Source organism: Zeugodacus cucurbitae, chromosome 3 (genome assembly GCF_028554725.1).
Source record: "Zeugodacus cucurbitae isolate PBARC_wt_2022May chromosome 3, idZeuCucr1.2, whole genome shotgun sequence".
Lineage (NCBI taxonomy): Eukaryota > Metazoa > Arthropoda > Insecta > Diptera > Tephritidae > Zeugodacus > Zeugodacus cucurbitae.
This window is the reverse complement of record NC_071668.1, coordinates 4097418-4121981: the sequence shown is the minus strand read 5'-3', so window position 1 is coordinate 4121981 and position 24564 is coordinate 4097418. Positions and strand designations below refer to the sequence as shown.

Genomic DNA, 24564 nt, shown 5'->3' with positions numbered 1-24564 from the left:
AGTAGCAAAGACTCAAACCTGACATCAAACATTTAACAATTATCGATAACAATCCGTGTTGTCGATAGTTCTGCTGAATAAATAACAAATTTTGACAAATATAAAGAAAACAACTGTACTACTATATTTTCCAATAACAAATTTCTAATATATTTATTTTTGTATTGCTAAATAAATTTATAAACGTGTGCAAAATGTGGCAGGCACAGCAGATAGCAGCAATCCAAATGGCAAATCAAATGCTTTATGCAATGTCGGCACCGCCAAGTTACTCGCTGAATCAACGGCCGCCACACTTGGGTCCGCCAAATTTCGAAGACACCACAGTAGACACGGACGATGAGGATGATGAAAAATTACGAACGCTTTATGTTGGAAATTTAGATGATCGCGTTACAGAAGATCTACTCTATGAGGTTTTCCTACAAGCAGGTCCACTAGAGTCTGTGCGTCTACCCAAAGACAATGGTGGTCGCACGCGCGGTTTTGGATTTGTTGTTTACTCACATCGCTGCACACCGTTGTACGCTGTAGAATTATTTGCGGGACTGATGCTTTTCCGTAAAATGTTAACAATTAAACCGCAAGGCGATTCAATGGCCGCCAATAAGCGTCGTTCGTTTCCCAATGATTGTGAGCGCTATATGTCGCGATCAGCTGATAACAGCATGCTGCGCAGTACAAGCTATCCAAGTTTCTATGATCCAACTATGAATGACATATCAACCTCACCACAAACCTCTAACCCATTTCGTTTGAACTCACCGGACTCGCCCAACAGTCCACACAGTAGAAGTCGTGACCGAGGTAATAGAGAACGAGAGCGTGATAGAGATGTGGACAGGGATTGGGTGACCAATCATTTAAATAAACATTCACGCGCTCACCCGTACAAACGTGACGAACGCCGACACCGCGACGAAAGTAACCGCAAACGTAGGTAACAATTGGAAGCGGAACCGGAGGAAGCTCACGTTAATATAGTTTATGCAAAGAAATACTGTGTACAAAGTGCATTTCGCGTTCTGTTCAACATCGCAATTTGCAGCAGAAAAACAAATTAAAACTCATCAAGCAATTTTTATAGTGACTCGGCTAAGCATTAGCATAATCGTAATTCTGTATTTTAAGCTAGTCTCTAAAAACAATCTATGTAGGTATAATGCATTAAAAATTCAATAATACATATGTGTGAAAATAGAACTTTTTTATGACTGGAATATTGCTTAAAATTTGTGAATTTGTGAATTTGATAAAAAATGGTGTGGAAATATGAAAATGTAATATATGTCTCCATCATAAACTATAAATTGTAATAAAAAAGCATCGGTGGTGTTATCTACCTCAAAATAAGATTTCGTTTAATCCTTAGATTCTTTTATAAACATAAGTATCCTGTATTACTGTCTCGAAACTCTCAAATATTGTATTAAAACAAGTGTTTACTTTGAAATAATTTTGTTTATAACATTTTACTATTGCTTTATTCGTTTAAGAATGATTTTGTATGTATGTATATCCGTTGAAGCATTTTATTATAAGTAATTTATTAAATGTGTTTACTTACATACTCGATATGCATTATTAAACTACTTTCTAGAATTCACACAAACAAAATATAAATCAATAAATGTGTAATTATAATTTTATTAAAATATAACTACCCTAATGTGACAGAGCGCAATTCGTATTTGAAAACATTCGTTTGTGAATCACATTAAATATACTTTTATGTACAAATGTATCGTTGCATTTACTAAGAGTAACTAACTGTATAATTTATTTGTAGTCGCGTCCACGTTTCAACGTATACTTTTCAGCGTCTTCTCCACATTGCGATATGTACGCGTTGGAATCACCTCAATGAGCAAACGATTGTATTGCGGATGATCGGAGAGCAGTCTGAATATCGATTTAGCATAACTGCGCGTCTCGAGACTACCCTCAAGCAGTAGATTTGCGCCGGTCACAAAGAATTTATCACGATTTTCGCGTGGCATAGTGTACACCTTATCACCGCCCAGACGCTCAACCAGCCGATGCAGCAGCTTTGCCGCTGTTGTGCGCACCAGCGCATTCTGATGCAGCGCGCCTTTGGTGGTGAGTATGTTTAGTACTTTTGGTGGCGTTAAGTTATCGCACATTGATTCCAGCGCACGTGTGGCGTCGGCGCGCAAAAAGCGATTTGTATCGGCCGTACGATGCAGTAGCGCGCAGACCAAATCATCGCACTCCTGTTCCAGACATTTGGATTTGAGCGTGAAGAGTTCGGTGGTGGCCTGACAAGCGGCACGTGACACTTGCGAACGTAGATTACGCACTGAACGCGTCAGCTGTATGCAAACCATATGCATCTGATTCTCCAATTGCTCCGGGTGATAGCGCATCAGGCGCACCATTGATTTGAGGCCCAGCATTATGATCTCCCAATTGCTTGAGTCGAGCTGATCGAAGGTTTTCAGCAAAGCATCGCGCGGTTTGTCGAAACGTTGCAGTGTGGGCGGATAGAGTTCGGCTTGTGGCATTTTAATCGCTTGCTTGACCGGTGAAATGCGTCGATGATTTTTCAAAAAGTGTGAAGTTTTGGCCTTTTGCTTTAACGGTGTGTGCTGCGGTTTTATCGGTATGGTGGTATTGAGCTGTGAGCTAGTGGCCGAGCCCGACTCGGTGCTGGTTTGATCAAATATGAGCTCCTGCTTCGATGGTGGGCGTTCGTACAGCGATTCCATGGACTTGATCATCGAATTGCGACGCGAGAGCAATTTAATCTCCGCGATGGTGGGTGAACGTGCGCGTGACTGTGGACGCGAGCGCACAGGTGTTTGCGGTTGTGATGGTGCGGTAGTTTGCTTACATATATGGTCATCATCCGCATCACTTATATACGCAGCCTGCGGTTCGTCTTTTTTACTGCTTGCACTCGCTTCACGCGTATGATCTCTTCGGTCGCTACTTTGACGTTCATCCATCACCACAAAACTGCTGTTATCTTCCTCGATGTCTTCCTCAATTAGCAGCGACTTCACAGATTGTGTGCGAGACAGCACTGTTGGCGTATCGCCGATTTGTGTTTTAATGCTCTCGCTTTTGCTGTGTAAACTGGCCAAGCTGCCATTCTTCTTTAACGGTGTATTAGTCGCTGTCGCAACGACATCGCCCACGAGTATATCCTGCACATCCTCCAACTGCAGCACATCTTGATTGCTACGCCATTTCACCGGCGTCGGACTGCGTGATTCGTTATCGCTGCACGCGTCTTGCAAAGCGCCCATTTGTATTGGTGTACTGTTATCCGTTGTATCCTCCTTAGCCGTGTTGTGTGCTTGTGTGTTGTTGTCGTCGCGCTCGCCTTCGTATGTACCGTTTGCGTTGCTACGTGCGTCAGCCGATTGCGCCGATGCCGTTGACTTGTGTGAATATGTCACTGATTTGCTTGAAACAGGTGTGGCTTGTTTCGAACCGTTACTTTGCTGTTGTTGCATGTCCGCTATTGCAGTTGCCGCAATCACAGCTGCCTCTCCATCCGTCGGACCAGTCCTGTTGCTGTAAATGAGAAGGGTTATAATTATTAATGTGTTCTATGGAAAGTGGCTTATAAAATGCTGCGGTTGTAACGGTAATTGCTTATATATTTATATGTTATTATAGTATTTTACACAACTCTGTCTCAATTTTTGCGTGGCAAATTTTTTTCAGTTGATTTCAAATTTTCAAAATTCTAATATTGTTCTCAAAAATATATTCAACAATTTCCGCTGTTGTCAGAAGAGCAAAATACAATTGAACGTTAGAAGAGGTAAGTGAAAGACCTTTATTAAACTCATTGAAGTATTTTTAAGGAATTAAGAAAATATTCAAAATTTAGTCCAAAAAAAGATAAAAATCTTAAAACAAAAAAAAATATATAAAAATAAAAAAAAAAAATATAAAATTAAAAAAAAATATAAAAATAAAAAAAAATTTAAAAATAAAGAAAAGAATCATATTTTCTATTTTCAGATTAATTTTTAATGAACTTTTTTATTTTATCAAATATTTTTAAACAAAAATTATTTATAAATGCACTCTGTGTATAAATATACATATGGGTCTCTGTAAATCTATCCATGTCATTAAGTCTAGTGCATTGTGGCACGCATAGCAGGGCACTCTAATGTAATCCTGCATATTTCTGACATGCATTTGTGTATGTGAGCGCCACTGCATATCCATTTTTTTAATCTTTTATTTTTTAATACATATTAACACAAATAACCGTTATCTCCACCCATTAGTGGCAAGTTCATTGAACTTTATGCATTTGAAAAATTAATAAATATACAAACGTACATATTTGAGTACAAAAATAAACTCAGCACAAAAATAAAAAACGCAATAAATATTTTCTCAATTTCTATTTACCCTCTACCCCTTACCCCTTACCCCTTTTACATTATCCATGCTAACAGTGTCATCAGCTATTTGTCTATGTAATGAATTGTCTCAATTAGTATGTCTGTATGTCCTGTGCTGTGTGCCTTTATTTGAGTTGTTGACAACTGTTTAATAAAAGTCGTTAGAGCTAAATTGCTTGATTTGACAGTTATTGGAGCGTAATAGCGGCTATTCACTCTCCACATACAACTCCCAACACTATTTTATTTTGCTTCTCCTGTCCAAAGGATTATCAGTATTTTACTTGGTATTTAGAATGTTTTTTTTTTTTGTTTTAATTCTCATTTAAAATATTTGAAAATTCTCTAAATGTCGAATTCAATCATTGTGGCATACACTTTTTATAATTTTTGTGTTATATACCGTCCATATATACTGACTGGAATTAGTGTTTTCCTAATTAAATCGTCAAAAGTCGAAATTCACTTGCTAAAATCGAATTTTGAGTCACGCACTTGAATGACATAACACTTTTCTTGCAAATCCACGCACAGTCCTTTACTATTTGCCACATCATCGAGCCACTTGCGTTTCCCTTTTTACGTGCCTTCTTAGCGCGAAGTGCGTAATTTCGTTTATTGCATACTTAAAGGCGCTTTAACTGGGTATGTCGTCATTTTTTCTTTCTCTTAGAAGTCAATTAATTATAACCTGAGAATTGAATTTGCATAAACAGACGCCTTTTGTATATAATATACATATACATATATATATATATATATATATGTGACCTGGTCTACGGAAAGGGGGCTTAGGTGTCAAAAAATCAATTTTCACTTTTTAGTTGATTCGGATGGAAGATGAGAGTTGTTTATTTTTAACAGCTGTTTCCCAGAAAACTAGTTTTCGCACGTTAGCTCCCTTTTCATGGACCAGGCCACATATATATATTGTAAATATGTATGTGTAAATATGTATGTAAAGTGTGCTCTTTTCTCTTGCAAATCATGGAAAATTATTTTTATTACAATTTTCAACTCCATTTTCAGTTACTTAACAATTTCGAAAAATGCCACAAGTGCTTTGGTTCCACTTCATTAATTTTGGAAGGTCTCCACTACCAATAATTTACATACAAAAATGCGTGTTTGTTGTGTTTCGTGTTTTCGGAAACCAGCTGAAGTCATTCATGTTTTCTAATGAGGTCAAAAAGTGTTTTTTTCTGTAACCTTTTTTGGTTTTTGAGGTTATGTCTGACGTACATGCATATGTGATTACTTATTTATTTTTGTTTTACCACATTTAGGCGTTAATTTATTCGACTAAGTAAAGTCAGCATTGAACAAATGTGTGTCACTGATGTTTGAATGTAAAATTTTGGGATTAAGTTTAGGTTAGTAGGAGTGCATTTTTAAAAGAACTAAATTTAAATGAAAGTATTGTAAACCTAAGAAATATATTTTTTTTAAGTTTGAATCATCCAAAAGCATTTAAATCACCTCATTCTTAAAATGATAGATTTTTATCCTTTTTTTAAGAAGGTCTGTCCCTTAATATTTGTATTTGAAAAATGTTATAATTATATTCATCATCCATTCGAAGGCAGGCCGCCTTGTAGGACACGGCATTTTATAAAAATCCCCACATTATCTAGTTGTGTACCACTTATAGAAGAAGCTCTCTCTCACGTATACATATCTAGATATTTATAGGGAAGATTTTGCTTCAATTGGGAAATAAGCTTCCAAAAACTGTATGTATGTGAGTACTAGCACTAATTTCTTAGCAACTATAGCCAAAAGATATTTAATGTCTACATGAAAGACCCTCCAACCAGTTATAAACTCAGTCAGTATGAACCACAAATCCAACTAGTCGACCGACAGCCTTTTTTTTCATATAAGAAATCGGTATTTTTTACAGTTTTATGTCTTGCGAGATGTCAATTATTAGATTTTGAGATTTCAATTGTTAAAATTTGGTCAGAATTATACTAGTTTCGTACTAATTCCAAACGGATACCTAGCTAACTAGTTAAATTTATATTTTCTGGAAGAATTTAGATTTGGATTTGTATCAAGTATTCACTCTATGAACCAACTTTTGTAAAGAAATAGTATAGCTCAGTTAAATTTCAGACTAGTCCGTTTTATGATGAGAAATTCAAATTATGACTCCAAGAAAAATCAACTCCTATATTTATGAAACAACTTTCAAAAGACAACTCTAGTTCTAAATTACTTATTTCTGACACTAGTTCTAAACTTCTATTTCTTCTGCCCAGTTTCCCTACAGGGTGCACTTGCCTATACACATTCGTAAATATGTTAGCATACTTTTATGCGCGCTCATGCTTTTACTGTTTACGACTGACTACCACATGCTTTTACTGTTTAATATGCTTCGTAATTACAACATTTAAGCAAACAATCGTAAAAATATAATTATGTGTATACAATGTACGCACTGACTCAACACATCGTACTATTTACTAGTGCTATATTTGACTTAGTCTCGGCCAAAGTGCTGCCGTGATTAATTGTAATGAGTGTTTAGGCCATACAAATGCAATCACGTGCTTTGCTTTGTAGTTTAGGCAGTGATTGCGAGTACACATATACTGACTTATATACGTACAAATTTCGAAGTTTCGAAATATACTCGAAAAAAGTAAGAATTAAGAGAATTAATTTAATTTAACTATAAAAGAGGGTTCTCCCTTGATTCTCCCTAATCCTTCTCTTTATATGATAATCTAACAACTTTTCTTCGTAGTTCCACCCTTCGACATACTTCTTGACTCAGCGCCCACACACTCAACACCCGCACAACTTACATGTGTTCCTCATGCGTAATGCCCGGCACCGATAACACCGGCGTGCTATTGTTCTGTTGCTCCGCACCGCTGCAAATCAATTGTTCAATATCCGTTTGCTCTGTGTAGGCCAGCAGTTGTGGCACCTCGAGCGGCTGTTTCCAGCTATCGAAAGTCACATTGTTATTCTGTTTTATTGTCACAATTCCGTCGACCGTCTCGCACATGTTCGCCTCCGCCGCCGCTTTTACCACACCACTCTCCGACTCGGCGCGCGCTGTATCGGTTATGGCGGCTATGCCAATCGATTTTTTACGCCGATAACTACAACAAATGCAACAATAGGTACGCACCAAACGTTGCAGGCGGTCAACCGCCGGTCGCGTATGCGCGGCTTTTTCCCACAGATAATCCCTGGCCGTGCGAAAGTTCTGCTGCAGACAATCTGCGGTCGCGGGCGCTACACAATCGCAGTCGAGACAAGGTTTTGGCATTTTTTTCTTCACCCTTTTCACTTGAGTTTTATTCGTATTGTTTTACAGTTATGCGCTAACATTGCAATTGCTTTCGCTTGCAGTCCGACTCGCAGGATATACGCGTAACTGTTGATGCGCGGTGTCCGTTGCAGCGGTCATTGTACGCTAAGTGCCACAAGCGCCTGCATACAAATGTTGTTGTATTTGTATATATATATAGTCCTTGTTGTTGTTGTCACTTGTATTATCTATTTATTATTTATTTAATCGCTTTCTCTACTTTTATATTGTTGTGTAAACAACGGTACTTCACTTGTAGGCTGACAAATAAACTAGTCGGAACGTCCACTCGCCGCGACTCAACTTTGCAGACTATCGCCTTTATGTCCAGCGCTTTGGACATATTTCTAGCGCTCGCTTGTGACGGCCATTCAGTGCTCATTCTGCATTCTCATGCTCTGAGCAAACTGCGCTGAGCAAACTTTAGTCAGAAGGATCGAATAGCAGCACAGCAAGTGGCCATGTGGGGGCTTATGCTTCGTTTGTTTTGGCAATTTTGCACAGTGTTCCTCGCCGGCCAAGGAATTAACAGTAAATAGTGTATATTTGTGGCATAATTTTCGGTATTCAATGAGTTCTTTCAATTTGGAGGTTTTCTGGGAAATATGAAGAAGACGGAGGGGTGTCGGCTTCCATGTAAAAACTTTGTGGCCATTAAGAAATTATTATTAAAATGGTAATACTATCTAAAATGTCACTTAATTACTGGAATTACAGTCCTTTTTGGAATGCCGCAAATGATTATCGAGTTATTTGATCGGGAACAGGCCTTAAAATCAAAAAAATGTTGAAGAACTTCAGCTATCTCCGAAATTCGGATAGGTTCTGAAGATACAAGCTTTGCTTCAGCTTTATTAGATATTTAGCTGAGTTCAACATGATACCATATATGAAATGAAGGTTCCGGCAAAGGTCATCTGAAGCTTGGGAAAGCTTTTTATGTCAGATATGAAGTCGGAGGTTTTCCCTTGTCTTGCTGGGAAGTAACTGATTTAATAGATATTTAGCCGAGCTCAATTTGATACCATCCATCAAATGAAAGTTCCGGAAAAGCCCATCAGAAGCTTGAGGAAGCTTTCTATGCCGCTGGTGAAAGCTTTTTATGACAGATATGCAGTCGGAGGTTCTCCATTGATTTGCTGTGAAGGGGCTGCTATTAAAATCAATTTTGGTATTAGTCGTAAACTGGAATCGAGCACAGATAACAACTCTCATCAGGTCACTACACTACAATCGACCAAAATTAAATTTGGAAAACCAAAAGCTTTCAACTTTTGTTGATTAAAGCTTTTCGAACTTAATGATCAGAAAATATTGATGCAAATTATGAATCGTTCCTTCGAATTTCAATTATAAATTAATCCTTTACCCAAACCGCATTGCGACACTGTACAACTGACCTGTGTGGTGGGGTAGGTTCATCACAGTTGCGTGCTCTTGCCCTGCGCCAACACCGCCGAAGCACTCTTACCCCCATTGGCAAACATCACCTGACACGTACACATTTACCAGCTGCCATTCAAGTTTTTAACGGTAAAATATAAAACGCTTTAAAAGGTAGAGTTCAAGTGGTCAACGCGAAAACTTGAGAAACACCTACTTCGCTGGCAGTGGAGTGGCGGTGGGGAAATACAAAGAAAGGCCAGCAATGTTTCCACTGTATTTCACTTTCTTGAAAATTCACTACACTGGCGTTATAAATAGGTGTTGTTGTTGCGCTCGAAGAGTGTTATGTTCATAAAACCCATCGTCTTGCTGTTGGCGACGTATCTTATTCCCCTCTTTTTGCTTATTTACAACTTTTGAATTTCCGTTCGAGCTGACTTTTCCTTTTATGACTCAGCTGTTAACGCATTTTAGGGGTTTTTCTTTTGCTTCGACGCTTTGAAAGCAGTCTTTAAGTGTGAGTTCTAATGTGTTTTAAGCATTTTTTAACGCACTTAGTAAAACGATTATTTGAAACATGGCTTTCAGGTCATAAAAACCGACTCTTACTTTTATGCGGATATGATTGTTGTTATAGATACAAGAGAGAGGATTATAGATTTCATAACATAAAAAAATATTAAAGTAATTGGAATTTGAGTCATTTCCGCTTTCAAAGTCAAGGACCAAGCTACTTGTTACTGACGATTCGTTTTCAGAGCGGACTATAGAAGGTCCACTCAGGTCTCCGAACAGCGTACGATATGATTCATAATCTTAAACGAGGTTAAGACTCAGTCGTGATGAGTCCGTAGGACCAGGGCCCTAAAAGACGACCGCTTCTCTTAAGTCAATATCAATCTTGGGATTATATTTCTCTCGTGAAAAAGAAAAGAGTAAGAGCTGTATAAAGTCGTGTTAAGAACTTGTGGAGTGTTTAAAGGCAGAACTTCAATATCTATCCAGGTATTAACATAAAAAAGTCGACGTGACGTCAATACAAAACAAAATATTTACGTTACCACATTGAATCCATTTCGTTTTCATTAAACATTCAATTTCTCAATTTTACCGCCTTCTTCTCAACAGTGACTACCACAACCCACTTTGTACCCTAAGAACACTTTTGACTGCATTCATATTCGAGTATATAGACGCAATGAACACATTTCTTATTCACACGCAACGTAATTCCTTCTTACCCCCCAACCACAAACAAACCCACATAAATGCATGCCAATACCCTTGATTGCCGTCCAAGCGTCCTCTTCGCCGCCCACAACCCCTAAACGCATTTAAAAGTCGCCTTTTATACACGGCTGCTCTAATTTCACTTCATTTATTCATGTTTCTGGGTCAAACATTTCTAATTTTTGACATTACCAAAGCTATGCCTCCGCATGCACTCTGCACTCACTTATTGTTTATGGACGATTTCTATTGTTTTGTGTTAATTTCATTATATGCGTGATTTTGCGGTCACACAATTGGTGTGCCACAGGCATGCTGTGACCACTATGCAGCCCCTGCCAGCTTTCGGCGAGTTCGCCACCCGCTCTGCTCATTGTTACGGAAGGGTATTAGTTTCGTTTCGTCGTGGCAGTGAGTGAGTGACAGTCCGTGTGGCATTTGAAAATGGCCGGTCAGGTGGCAAGCCAATTAATATGCGGTTAAACTTTTGTGTATAATGTGGGTCACTTGAATTTGTTGATAGCCTGATGGGCAGGCCTATCAATACGACTGTAATATGAAGCGTTACTTTGATATTTTAATCGACGTGAATTACGGGGTTGCTGACACCACATTGCGTTTTTTAGTTTTTCGAAAGAATTTGTTAAGTGGTGAATCGAACCGACAACTGGTATAAGCCTAATAGACTGGTATAATCAAAGAGAGGTAGAAATTAAAGGATTTATTTTGCTTTGAGAAAAACTCCATATTCTCTTTTGGTTGGCAAATATCTCCCTTCCGCCTTTTTGTCTTTTGAATTTCGCGGCAATGTCGAAAGCGCTACAGAGTTCGTATCTGGCAATACTATCATATTTGAAAGGTCTTGACATAACCTACAAAATGACGCTATGCATGATTAGTTTGGATATTGCATTCAACAGTTATAGGCGTGTAAACAAACCGAAACAACGCCTGCGATATGCTGCTGAAACCGAACGAACTCGACCCATTTTTGAAGCGGATGGTGACTGGTGACGAAAAATGGATCACATACGACAATATTAAGCGAAAACGGTCGTGGTCGAAGGCGGGTGAATCGTACCAAACAGCGGACAAACCGGGATTGACGGCTAGGAAGGTTTTGCTGTGTGTTTGATGGCATTCGAAGGGAATCATCTACTCCCATATAGCCAAACGCTTTATTCCACCATCTACTGCGAACAACTGGACCGCTTGAAGCAGGCGATCAACCAGCAGCGTCCAGAATTGGCCAACAGGAAGGGTGTAGTGTTCCATCAGAACAACGCCAGACCACACACTTCGTTGATGACTCGTCTGAAGCTACGGGAGCTCGGATGGGAGGTTTCATCGCATCACCTGTTCCTGTCCATGGCGAACGCCCTTGGTGGTGTAAAGTTGAACTCAAAAGAGACTTGTGAAAAGTGGCTGTCCGAGTTCTTCGCAAATAAGGAGGGGGGCTTCTATGAGACGGGTATTATGAAGTTGACGTCTAGATAGAAACAGATTATCGAACGAAACGGCGCATATATTTTGAACTAAATCCGATCACTGTAACACTTTTTAAAAAGTAGCGGAAGGAGATGTTTGCCAACCTAATATAACTCGATACTTTTTTGATGCTTTCACTTTTAAATATTGAGACAAGAGAGTAGAGAAGTGGCGAATTGAAGACGGTTGTTATGTCTCATACAACAAATTTTATAAGTGAAGTGCTTATTTTTTTAACTGATGACAAGTTTAGGTAAATTTCTTCTTATTTATTAATATATTCACTTAAGATGCCATAAAATATGTTCGACCGAATTTATCTGAACATAACCTCAATAATCGGAACCTAAGATTTGTGCGAATTAATGATTTAATATTCCTTCTAAGGTGGGAATATTAGTCATAATAGCTTAGCAGATGATATTCTTTAGAATTATGTAATACGATCTTAACCCAGAGCCTATTTGGACCAAGGATATATTTCTTCGGGTCCTATGACATTAAATATTTGAATGCAAATATACGAAAAGGATTCTCAGCGTAGTTTTCAAGGTCTTTAACGGATTATTTAATAACTAAGAGCTTCAAACATGAACTACGGTCCATAGCTCCCAAAAAATACTAGCGGAACTCTAGTAAAAGCAGAACGCACATATCTCATACGAAAAGGATTCTCAGCGTAGTTTTCAAGGTCTTTAACGGATTATTTAATAACTAAGAGCTTCAAACATGAACTACGGTCCATAGCTCCCAAAAAATACTACCGGAACTCTAGTAAAAGCAGAACGCACATATCTCATTCTATGGAGAAAATGGTTTGATGTGTTTGCCTCGGTCAAGTACCTTAAAATATTGTGTAGATGGCTAGATTTTACGAAATACCTCACTTTTATAAGAATGAAAGTAATAGAAGTACTAATAATATGAAAAAGTGGGGTTATGCTCTTTCAGCAGTTCAATTAACTCATTACAACAAATATTGATTTCTTTTTACTCCACATTCATTCGGTTACGACCGCCACACGCTTAAAGCGCTACAATTAAGACGGCAGTCTAAACAGGCTTAAGCACCTAAAAGTATGCAACAAGTTGAGTGGTTTATAGAACTGCAAAGTTTTTAATGGCGAATTGAAGAAGTTGGCGTGTGCAATCGCTAAAAGGGCGTCGCTTCCCTGAACTTCGTTATTCAAAAGTTTTGCAATTATCTTGCAGAAATCTGCAAAAGCAACAAAAACAAAGCAAAAACAAAGCAAACTGACAAAGTTGGGAATTTTCATTGCATTTAGTTCGACCAGAGTCATGACTGTATGTTGTACTATATATATGTATAGAAATTCGCATACTAACACATATTTTACCGTTATTTTTTTAGCTTTAACTCTTCATACAACTCACCTTTGCATTACAAATTTCTCCACATTCACAAAACGCCGACCATTTGCTGTTGCTGTTGTTGGTGCAACATTTATATGTTGTTGTTGCTGCTGCTTGTGTTGCTGTTGATTTGCCTTGTTTGTTGTCTGTACAGTAGGCGTGGCGCCGCCATTATCCAGCGCTGTATAAATCGTGTAGGTGCCGTCCAAATCCGTATTCATGTTGTTATTGTTGTTAGGCGTTAGGTTGTTGTTGTTATGCTCCTTTGGAGAATTTTCGGCAGAACGGAAATTATCTATTTCGGCAAATGGAAAATACAATATTAACAATTTTTTTTGTCTATATATACTACAAATAAGCTGGTTCGAACCTGGAGCATAAACACCGCCACCGCCACCACCACGCATCGCCGGCATCGCGCGCGTGCCCACCACCACCGGCTGCGCCAGCGTTGACTGTGGCGTGTGCCTTTGATGCTGCTGTTGTTGGGATCGCTTACGTTGTTGTTGGTGTTGCTGCTGCTGTTGTTGTTGTTGTGCGGTCAGCCCATAGTTAATTTTCGGATACGTTGAACTCATATTGATTTGTTGCTGCTGCAGTTGCGCATAAGCGCCCTTGCCGCCCATGTACGTGGGTGGCTTGTGGACGCGCATATACGAGTTGTTCACATCCATGCGATCCATTGCTGGGAACCTGCACATGCCGTAGGCGTGATGGTATGCAAGTGAGATGTATGCATGTAAATAAAGGTTAAAGCGCATTAGTTGAACAGTTTGTGTTTGTGCAAATTTATTGCAAATTACCGTGAGTTCACAGCCTGTCGTGTGAAGCGGCCGCTAATGCCCGTGCAGCTGTCATTACCACCGTTACTCTTCGCGGCAGCACGCTCGCCGCCGTTGATAGCACCACTGCCACCACCGCCACCGCTGCTGCTTGTGTAGTTGCTATCGGAGCTCCTGCCTTCCATGGAGGAGTCCGAGCAGGATTTGGCCACCAGCCTTCGGCTCATGTAGTTGCTGTAGTCGGCTGTAAAGCGGTTCATTTTTTGCAATATTTAGTAATGTGAAATAACTGTACAAGTCAAGGAAAACAATAAACACAAGTTGCATAGTTATGAATGACGGCTGACATTTACGAGCGCGCATAAATATTTATGCCGGCGTTGCTGGGTCAACGCGTTGATAAACAACCCAAAAACCACCGACGGCTGGGGGTTGCGAGCATAAAATGGGTCGTAAAGGCCAATGCAGTAAGGTTGTGTATTGGTAATGAAAACCGAACCGAAATATCGATAAACCGCTGATAATATGCATACATAACGGCATTGATAGCTATAGATCAAAGCGACAAAGGCGCTGTTATGTAGGTCGCTGCAGGAAAATTTGGCCCGCCATTTCTTTTTTGCTATGCAAATGTCTTGACTTTGTCAAGAACTAACTCACCATTTGCGGTCTTCTTTGTGGTTTGTCCATATTGCACGGGCAAATTGCTGCCGAGGATGTGCTGGAAATTGTGTGAATGCAAGTCGTTCTGGAAATGGAAAGCAGAGATAGGCGTTAGGAAAATTAATTAATTTTTTTTTAATAAATAATGTTTTTTTTTCAATTTTTTCTAGTAGAACGTGTAAATAATGGCACAAGATTAAACAAAATCAATTAAAAGCGGTTATAAGAGATCCACAATATTATATCCTCAAAAATCACCAACAAAGCAACTCTCAAGTTGTCCTATCCACCTTCTCTCTTGTTAGACTTCAGCTTCCAATTAAATTTCTCAACACAATTTCATCACACTCACCCAAGCCTTAAAATTTGCTGGCACCAAATTGAACATCGGAAATGCTTGATAAATATCGACCATTTTTCGTCTGCTATACTTTGGATCAATTACAAATGGTAAAACCATTTATTGTGTTGAATTTTAATAGCAATTAATAGAATTTAAATTCCTGCACTTCCTAAACCGGCACACCAACAACACTTGTATTTGTTATTATTGTAAAATTTGTGTAAAGTTTCCGTGCGAATTCACTGCAAACCTCAGACAACAAAAGCTGTACACTAACTGTCTGACTGTCTGCAGCCGCGTCCTAGTCAACGGCATATAAACAAAGTCTACCTTATACTCATACATACATACATAGAAATGTGTGAGAAACATTGTAGTTATATAGGAAGTATATAGCCGTATAGTAAATTAGCACGTCAGTTGTCTATCAGCTGCTCTTCCATTTGAAAGTCACATAAATATTAAAAACTCTAAACGACGTCGGTGTGTGTGTGTGTTTACTCACCGCCAGTGTGGGTGGCTTTGTAAGTGGTATGTTTAATGCTTTGTTAACAGCCTTAGTCAGGTGTTTGTATCATTTAGAGACACTTTAAGCGTATTTATAAACGTTGCTATGCTTCATAGGATGGCTTTTGGTAGATAAAGGTATGAGTTTGGGGGTTATTGTCTTCCTATAGTGACAAGAACTAGCTGCGGACTAACTTAAAACTAGTATGAAACTGAAGTATAACTACTCAGCCGACTGTCTTTTACCTTTTATTTCGTATTTTTTTACAAAATTATGTTCTCGAGTTATCTTTTGTCAGTTTTCGGACAGTAAGGATTAAATCCAATTAAAATGGATGACACATAAGTGACTTCTTTAAATTTTCTTGCAAGATCTAAATAGCCTAAAGAGGCGCTTGGTTGTAAAGAAGAAGAAGAACATGGTTGTAATAGATATTGAGTTATCATAATTTCGTTGGAGCTTTATAATTGGTCTATAAGTGTCTTCTTTTCGGAGTAGTTCAACGTTAGTACCATCACGATTCACCGCTGGGTTGTTTTAAATTGTTGTGGGTGTCAGCGTATGGGTGTACAGTGTACATATGCCTTATCTCTTGCATTGTTGGGAGGCATGGCTAATTAAATTTTCTAAGAATTTCACACACTGTCACATTTCACATGTTTGTTGTGTCTTAAGTGAAGCGAGGACTATATTTTTATCAATTACTCGCCCCACTTAATGAACATATATATATTTTTGGTATAAAAACATGAAAGTGAATAACAAAAGTGAAGTGCTAAGAAAATTAAATTTATAACAAACAAATGGAGACACGGTTATGTTGAAAAAACAAAAAAAAAAAAAAACGTTTGAAAATTACCCATAAGGGTAGATACTTTAGTAGGGGTTATTTGTTCACTTCACACATTTTGTTATATTTCTTTATTAATTGGAATCGTTTAAAGCCTAACTATAAAGCTTAAATCTATTTTAAACTGGACAAGTTCCAGGAAGTAGCTCACTCTTTTGGTCGAACGTTGCTCTTTAGTATGAAGGCGGGTTAGACTACAGGAATGTACCTAGAGTGTAACTTAGAGTAACCCTCGCGCAGGATACTTTAGTAGATTCAACTGCTACTTATCCAGACTCAAATATACAAGGTTCCTACTGGAGCACGATAGAAAGGGTTGTAGGACCATGGTTGGCATTCTTACCGGTCACAGCCTAGTAGCGGCACATGCCTATAAGATGGGGCTGTCAGATCGGGAGGAATGCAGAAAATGTGAAAAGCGAGGCACCAAGGAAACAGTGGAACATCTCTTGTGCGTTTGTCCTGCGTTAGCGAGACAACGTCTTAGGTACTTAGGGGCGCCACAATACGATAACTGTGAGAAGATAGCGTTAGTGAAGCCTCATAAACTATTCAAATTCGCGTCAGTCGCATGCATCCTAAACGCTGACTACTACTCAGGGAACATGTGAAGGTGCTCCATTCTGGTATCGCAAAGGACCATAACTGGTCTATGCGTGGCCTGCAGACCTACCAGAACAACCTAACCTAACCTATCCAGACTGAACCCCGACATACGCAATATATGTCCTGCCTGCAAGGAGTTCCGCATAACACTAACCAGCTTCTTGCGTATCCAATTAACCCTATCTTTCATTGCTCGTTTCCGTGGCCTCCCCTTAACGTGACTTCGATAAAAATTTACTTATTCCTGCCTGTTTACCGACACGGCAGGTTTAGGTAACCATTGCGACAACAGAAATGAGTCAAGGTTCTTCTTGACTGGCGTAGACACCGCTTAAGCTGAGTCCAAGACAGTGCGCCACGTATCCCTCCTTTTGGCAGTTTGGCGCCAATTGGTTATACCAAGCGAAGCCAGGTCCCTGATATTGAAGCCCTCAAAATGCAGAATATTTCCCAGACCTTCCTCTTTTCATGTGAAATATTTCCCATAAGAGAGTGTAGCGCTTCCGGAGCCCTTTACAACCTGTTGACTTGAAAACCGTTCTACAAGAGTTGTTTAATAGAAAATTTTTCTTTCAATCTAATTTCAGACCCGTCCCAATGTACCACAGTGACACAAATGTTGCTCTTCCAATTAAATCGATATTATAATTTATAGTTTAAATGAAATCACTTTCTCCATTAGGTCAGTGTCCATTTGACAGGTGGAAGGGACAACTTTGAAGTGTGGAATAATGAATGGGGGTATACATATTGCACTGTAAGTTTAAGTTAGTACCAATTGACCAACAACATAATAACTAGTTAGCTTAAGTATGGACATATGGAAGTTGCTACATTATTTAAAATTTATAAACTCCACTGGAAATATTGAAATTACTAAGCGTGTGTATATATAGAGTAAAGCAAAGGTGTAGCATAAAATAAATGAAAACAATTTTTGAATTGGGTCACTCTACGTACAAATTGCAATTGGAGCAGCTTGACTGTGGTCAAGTCACGACAAGCTCAGTGAATGAGACATGTCATAACGGTGAATAATGGTTTTGGCACAATTTTAGTGTTCAATTGACCTGCTTTGGAAGAAACTAGACTAATTGCTGCTGTTATTACAGTTATTAGCAGGCTATTATACGATTAAGCACTAGTCATTGATATTATTATCTCTATATATATATATAATATTATCCATACCAAGTAAAATAAAAAACACGGAATTTTTTTAAAACCCATTCCAAGTTTAAAAATGTTTAACTTACATGGTTGCTTGCCGAGGACTCTCGAAAATTGCCATAAACATCAGGTGGTGATTGAAAGGCATGTCTTCGCTTACCATCGCCATCACCCATACGAAAACTAAATTAAATTTTGATTTAAACAACAACAATGTATAACAAAATCACTGCACTCACCTCCCACACGGCGTGCCCATGGCAATACCATCCACATCGGAGATGGTGTGTGTTGGCAAACAGCGAAAGCTACGCCGCGAACCTCTGCGCTTCAGCGAACCCGGCGAAACTGAGCCCACACCGGCCACTATCCATTCAATATCAGCACCCATCTGACCATTTGCCGCGTCCGCTGCCTCCGCCGAGTGTGGCGAGGGTACACGCAGCGCATATTGCACCTGACCATCAGCACCGACGACCGGCATTTGCTTGCGCGAGAGACGTGTACGCACAGCCGAGAGCAAGGCGGGGCCATCATCTCGTTCGGAGGCTATGTCCTGCACCACATCGAGTACAGCGCGTCCGGTGGTTATTTGTCCCAAGATGGCGAGCACATCCAGCGCGGCTTGGCGCACGCGACGCTTGCGATTCAAAGCGGCATAGGTGGTCTGGGTGACGCAGGTTGTGGTGTCGAAGCAGGTGCTAGGGAAGGTCGTGAGTGCGTACATGACCATTTGGAGTGCGTGTTCACGGAACTGTAAAAAGAGAAGGGGAGAAGAAGTGAGGAATTGAAGTGAATATGAGTTGCAATTACTAGAGTCATCAATACGGCAGTCGACGGTAATTAAATAGACGATAAATAGTACAACAACAAACATAAAAAAAAAGCAAATATGAAATAAAAGAACGTTGTAAAAAAGAAGAACGGAAGTTCAGCAATACTTGCAGCACACAAAGCGACCACAACCGCAATAATCGCCGACCAACAATGGGCACAGCCGACCACTGGCTGCCTGCGACAACTGGGCCAACTGAACTGAACTTGTTAATATGCAGGCATTTCATAATTTCTCAAATCAGTGCTGCGGTCAGCCGACCATAACACGTCGGTCATCAGGCGGCCGGTTTGCACTTGTGTGTTTCCTTTGACTGCCTAGCTGGCTTGTTGCACTTACCCTTGAGCTCTTTGCATGTAAAAATTCTTGCGACAGCAATTTGAGTACAATCGACGCCGCCGGCAAGCGATGCATCAACGCTTTGCATACGCGATTCGCGCCAGCGCCACCCTGGCGACAGAGGCCGGTCATTATTTGTGTTGTGCGATCCTCCAAATTGTCCAGTGGCAAACGTGTTATGAGATTGATTAGCAACTGCTTCTTGGCTTCCGCCACATCGGCATTGCGTTCGGAGGAGAGTAAAGTGCGCAACAAACTGTCCAGACATGGTTGTACCTGTGCCAATGTGTCGGAGTTGCGTAGCGCCTCTTCGAGTTGGGCGACGCCCTGCAAGCGATGGTGCCAGCTCTGAAAGTGCATATGCAAAATAGGTGATTGGTGTTAGAAGAAGAAGAAGAAGAAGAAGATATTATGGAAATTGCAAATATTTATATACGAGTATAGTAGATATAGCAAGTATACCGTTGTAAGGCTTCTCTTCATACCAGGTTTTCAATCGTTCGGCTTTCAAATTACGATGATACTGAAAGATAGAAATGGAGTTGCTTTCTAAGGGTTTGCGATTTGTAATTGGAATCATGTCGACTGTCTAGAGACTGTATATGATTCTACAGATATGAGTCCAATGACATTAAACATGAGCTTCAGAGCGATTCACGAACTCTCAGAACTCAAACTGCGGTCTCGTTTCAAGCTCAAACTCAGTTGATCAGTTCGCTTGACCAACACTCATTGATAAAGAAGAAAGTGAAGACTGTATAGAGAATTCTCATTGGATTAGTAGAACGCAAGATGGATTTTTAAGAGCTCTGTTATTGAAATCTCATTTTTGGCGATTTCGATTTATACCTCAAGGTTTCTCCTAACAATCTCAGATTATTCGATCATTCTTCTTCGTTCTCGTTGAGTATTTAGTAAGTAAAGAAAATAAATGTTCTGTTCTTAAGCAATATTTTTGTCTCTCTCTCTCTCTCAATATTACTTGAATCAACAACCAGTCCTCAGGCATTATTGCCAAGTAATTGTTAGATAAGTGAATTACCACAGACAACAAAGCGCTTAGTTTAAGTGAAAGGCATTGTTTTTAAACTCATGGCTAATTGAAAATAGCTTTGATCACGCGAGGCGCCCATAATCGCCTAGGCAATCAACGAAATGTTGTCATTGAAAGACAGTTAAGGTTGAAAAAAGAAAGCGTGAGGAAAATTGGCGGAAAACACACCAGGAGCTACTGTCCCTTCATCGCAAGTTCCATTATGCGCAGTTTCAACGATTTGCGTGCAATTTTATTTTCATTCGGTTGTCCGTCTAACAGAAAAGTTCTAAGACAATTGAAAAGAAAAGGACTCGAAGGAAATAATTTGTAAAAAAAATCAGATATTTCTTTAAGAGAAATTATTAAAATATTAAATTCCATAAATTCCCTCGATATTAAGCAGCAATTGTTAATAAGCAAATTATAATGATTATTTTCGTTCTTGCCTTTTCTCTTTCCAATATTTGCATTTTGCTGCCGTTGAACCCTGTAATTGCTTGAGTACGGACACTTTCTTTTCGCCATGTGCAGCGCCTTCATTTAAATACTATATTTATATACTACATGTTTACTCAAATCAACCGGCAAAAGTTGCTGACAAGTGCTCAAACACTGCGGCGTGTGTCACTCACATTCTCAACCATTCTCCACCATAACCACCTGCGACTGCCTGTCTTTAATCGATATCTTATGGTGTTGAGCCAAAAGTCAATACTACGCCTTGCTTTTACCGGCACGTAGCATTCCTGTGAATTGCCTCAAGCCTCGTGAATTTGTTTGTGTAAATATCTCAACAATTATCTATTGGTTAACCGGCTATCTAGAGTGGTTGTGTTGGTGGCTTGTCATGTGTTGCTATAAAAATCTTCAAGGTTAATGGGCATTGCTGTGAACTTTTAGTTCCTTCATGCCATTTGTATGGAAATTCTTTGCATTAATTAATTATTTAAAATTTTGTTGCAGAGCAGGAAGTTTTAAAATTAGTTGATAACTAAAAAAACACTTTATTTTAATAAGCTACGAACACTCAAGCGGCATATGTTTCTCAGTTTGAGTGTTTTTTTCGATAAAAGCTGGAATAAATTGGTTGGTTAATCAAGGTTTCAGGTTATTATGAATATAAGTATATGTTCAAAAATTAACGGGAATTTTCGTTTTTTGAAAAAAAAATATTTATTCATTGGTCTCCATTAAAGTTGTCGCTTTCAAAATAGTCCCAATTCGTTAGTATGCAGTTATGCCAGCGCTTCTTCCCATCGTCGCAACCGTTATCTAACTCGATTTTTGGGACAGCCGACGGCTCTTTAAGGTTCTGTTTAATTTTGGAAATAAGGAAAGGAGTCAAAGCTAAAACAAAATGGTTTTTGGTTCAAAAATTATCTCTAATCAGATCCATTAGGCATTCAGAGACCACAAATATCTTATTTTATCGGATCGGTACAAATTAATTCGATCAAGTCAAAGTCTCTATTATTTATAACACTCAAACCGCGGCCGATTTAACAGTAGATATCCTGTGAATTCAGTTTTGTTTGTCTTAAAGATCTTTAGCGTTCGATCTAGGTCTCCAACACAAGAGTCTGACGTCGCCAAACGAAAACTCCAATCAAAACTCAACAGAATTAACAGCAGCGCAGTCTTAAAGCCAAGATCTTGGAAGATGGATTTGGTTTACGACTTCTAGATCTACATATGTTGGAAAGAAAGGACTTAAAGATCTCTAGCTTTTAGTTAGTTCTAACTATACTGGTTATTCATCAGTATCGAACAAAACAAAGGTCTAACGTCGTCAAATGTAAACTGCCATTTGGTCACTTAACATAGAGAAGACCTACGATAAGACTACTGAGCTCGCTTTGAATCACATTGCTTCTTTGAGACTTTGCTCTAATAAATTTACAAAATATAGTCTTAAAGAAAATCTCCCTGATTCATCTCTAATCAACTAACAACCTATAACTGTACATTCTCTAGTTTTATTTATATTCAGCGCCTCGAACTACAATCAGGAGCGAAATTGAAAAAGGAGGGATATTCACATGTTTCCGTGACATTAACCCCGATTCATACGCAAAAGCTTTATCGTTTTCCACTTCAACGTGCGGTAATTCATAGCGCTAACAGTACTTTAGTAGCAAAGCAATTATTCATGCAATTTTATTTAAGAGCTACAGCAAATGACGTTTGCTAAATACACGTGGAGAAAGAGAGAGAGAGAGAGAAAGAGAGCGCGCAAATGGAGCTAAGATTAGCGTAAGCCACCATTATATATATGTAGGTGTGGGTGTGTATGTGTAATGGCTGGTGGCTACTGCGTTGGCGACAAATGGCAATTGAGGTCAGCTGTTTTAGGGCCGGCAACAATGCTTTGCATGAATAACCGGAAGTGCTATTATGAGCGCATGGATATCTTTGCCACCGCATGCCTGGCGGTCTACGTACGTGGGAGTGCGTGTTTGTGTGTTTGTGGGTGTATGTGGTTAGCTGTTGAGATTTGTATGCGTCGATGTGAAACGGAAGCGTGTTAATTGCATGCATTTTTTCACAAATAACCTGAAATTGCGTATACGCCGTGTTGTACTGCCGCTTTTTGCGCTCGCTTATTGCAGCGGAAAGCATAAATTGGCGGAAACCTGCATATATGCTGATTACGTTTTATTTTACGAAATGACACAAACACTTTAGCTACTTCAGTTATATTTATGAATTTTCAGCGAAGTTCTTGCATAAAATTAAGAAAAAAAATTTAGGAAAAAATATAAAAAAAAAATATTTTCTCGCGTCACTTCGCGCCCACACTGTTTAGAATGTCAGCGAAAAAACCTAAACAAGCCAAGTTACATATGAGTGTCTGAGATTAAGAAACGGCTTGCAAATATTTAAATGTTTCTTCTTCTCGCTGCAGTCTTTCAGGCATTTAAACGCACGCGATGTTAAAGAGTAGCCGCAGACGGCAGCAGCGAAAGACCAACTGGACGATCGCTGAAGAAATAATATAACACACACACATTTGTATAAATATACAGCTACTACAGTGCCACATTGCTGTGGCGAAATGCCGGACACTTACAGCCACTAAACAATACAGAATTCGGGTCACTGAGCAGAGCAAAAGAAATCAAGAGTAATACAAGGAAGGCAAGGAAAAAAAAACTATGAAATAATAATAAAACACTTACTAAATTGCCGACTGCATGCTAACACACACACACACCCCTACACTCATAAAGACCTAAAAGAGTCTGCCAAACAAAGCGTTCGACGCGTACGCTGAGGCGAGGAAGGAAGTGGCGGTAAGGGTCGGCGCGTTGACGCTTAAATGTCGGACAGGATATGACGTCGTTATGATATAAGCGACACACACGAACGTGTTAGCTTAAAGCCAGCGGTCCGCTTGCTGACATAAAAAAAATATAAGAAATATGAAAAAGATTTCACAATGTAGTATTTGAGCTGGCGCAAAATCTCACGAAGGAGTGAGTAATACCACCAAAATGCCGGGAAACACCAGCCAGCATGAGTGTACGTTCCCTTTTTATTAATTTTTTTTTGTTTTTGTTTTTGGGGGAACTGGTTAAAAAATATTGCCGGGACACGTCTCATTCATGTGGTTATTATATAGCGGTTTTGTATTATTTTGTATTCGCTTGATTATTTTATGGATGCGATTGTGACATGCAGCAGCGATTTGCTTTGTGCCAGTGCGTATATTAATGTGTTGGAAACTGGGTTACAAATTATTTATGCATTTTCACCAACGTCTGCGCTACTAGTTACAAAGAAATGTAAGGAGTGTAGAGTAGTTGACTAAGGTGTTGCTAGCTGTGTGAAATTTATATAAAATTTAATGATCACAGCGGAGTTGTAGTGGGAAATAGAAAATAATGAGCAATTTAAGACAAGTATTAATATTAAATTTGGCATAAAGAGGGTTTTTTAAGATTTATACAACTTTTGATTTCAATTTAAGAAAGCTTAAACTGATTATTCTAGACAATAACAACTGAACTTGAGTTACTACGGTTGAAAGACTGAACTGGGTTTGGGTGGCATATGAATTCGATTTTGTGTTAGGTGAAAAATTCATTTCTAATCCTCATAATCTCAATAACACTTTAGTAAATTGATTTTTATTTGAGTATATTTACATGGTGTGTTCAAAAAATGACGGGAATTGTTTGAAAAAATTTAATTTTTCGGTGATTTGGAGAGTTTAATTTTTGTATTAT

The 24564-nt window shown here is 39.0% G+C and overlaps 2 protein-coding genes across 2 annotated transcripts in view; one reads left to right on the top strand and one right to left on the bottom strand.

Moving 5' to 3' along the window:
* Nucleotides 1-85: 85 nt before the first annotated feature.
* On the top strand, nucleotides 86-1353 carry LOC105213049 (RNA-binding protein 7). Its single transcript, XM_011185573.3, has one exon. The coding sequence runs from the start codon at nucleotides 195-197 to the stop codon at nucleotides 942-944; it is 750 nt and encodes a 249-aa protein (XP_011183875.1). The 5' UTR covers nucleotides 86-194; the 3' UTR covers nucleotides 945-1353.
* A 266-nt stretch (nucleotides 1354-1619) lies between these two features.
* The window catches only part of LOC105213072 (uncharacterized), a 28247-nt gene continuing 5302 nt past the window's right edge, over nucleotides 1620-24564 (bottom strand). Inside the window, exons 2-9 of the mRNA XM_029040854.2 lie at nucleotides 19300-19647; nucleotides 18365-18879; nucleotides 18212-18308; nucleotides 14646-14733; nucleotides 14007-14229; nucleotides 13574-13896; nucleotides 13225-13498; nucleotides 1620-3543 (exon numbers count right to left, since the gene is read on the bottom strand). Coding sequence (XP_028896687.1) covers nucleotides 1803-3543; nucleotides 13225-13498; nucleotides 13574-13896; nucleotides 14007-14229; nucleotides 14646-14733; nucleotides 18212-18308; nucleotides 18365-18879; nucleotides 19300-19647 — 3609 coding nt within the window. The 3' untranslated portion in view covers nucleotides 1620-1802. The remainder of the gene's footprint in view (nucleotides 3544-13224; nucleotides 13499-13573; nucleotides 13897-14006; nucleotides 14230-14645; nucleotides 14734-18211; nucleotides 18309-18364; nucleotides 18880-19299; nucleotides 19648-24564) is intronic.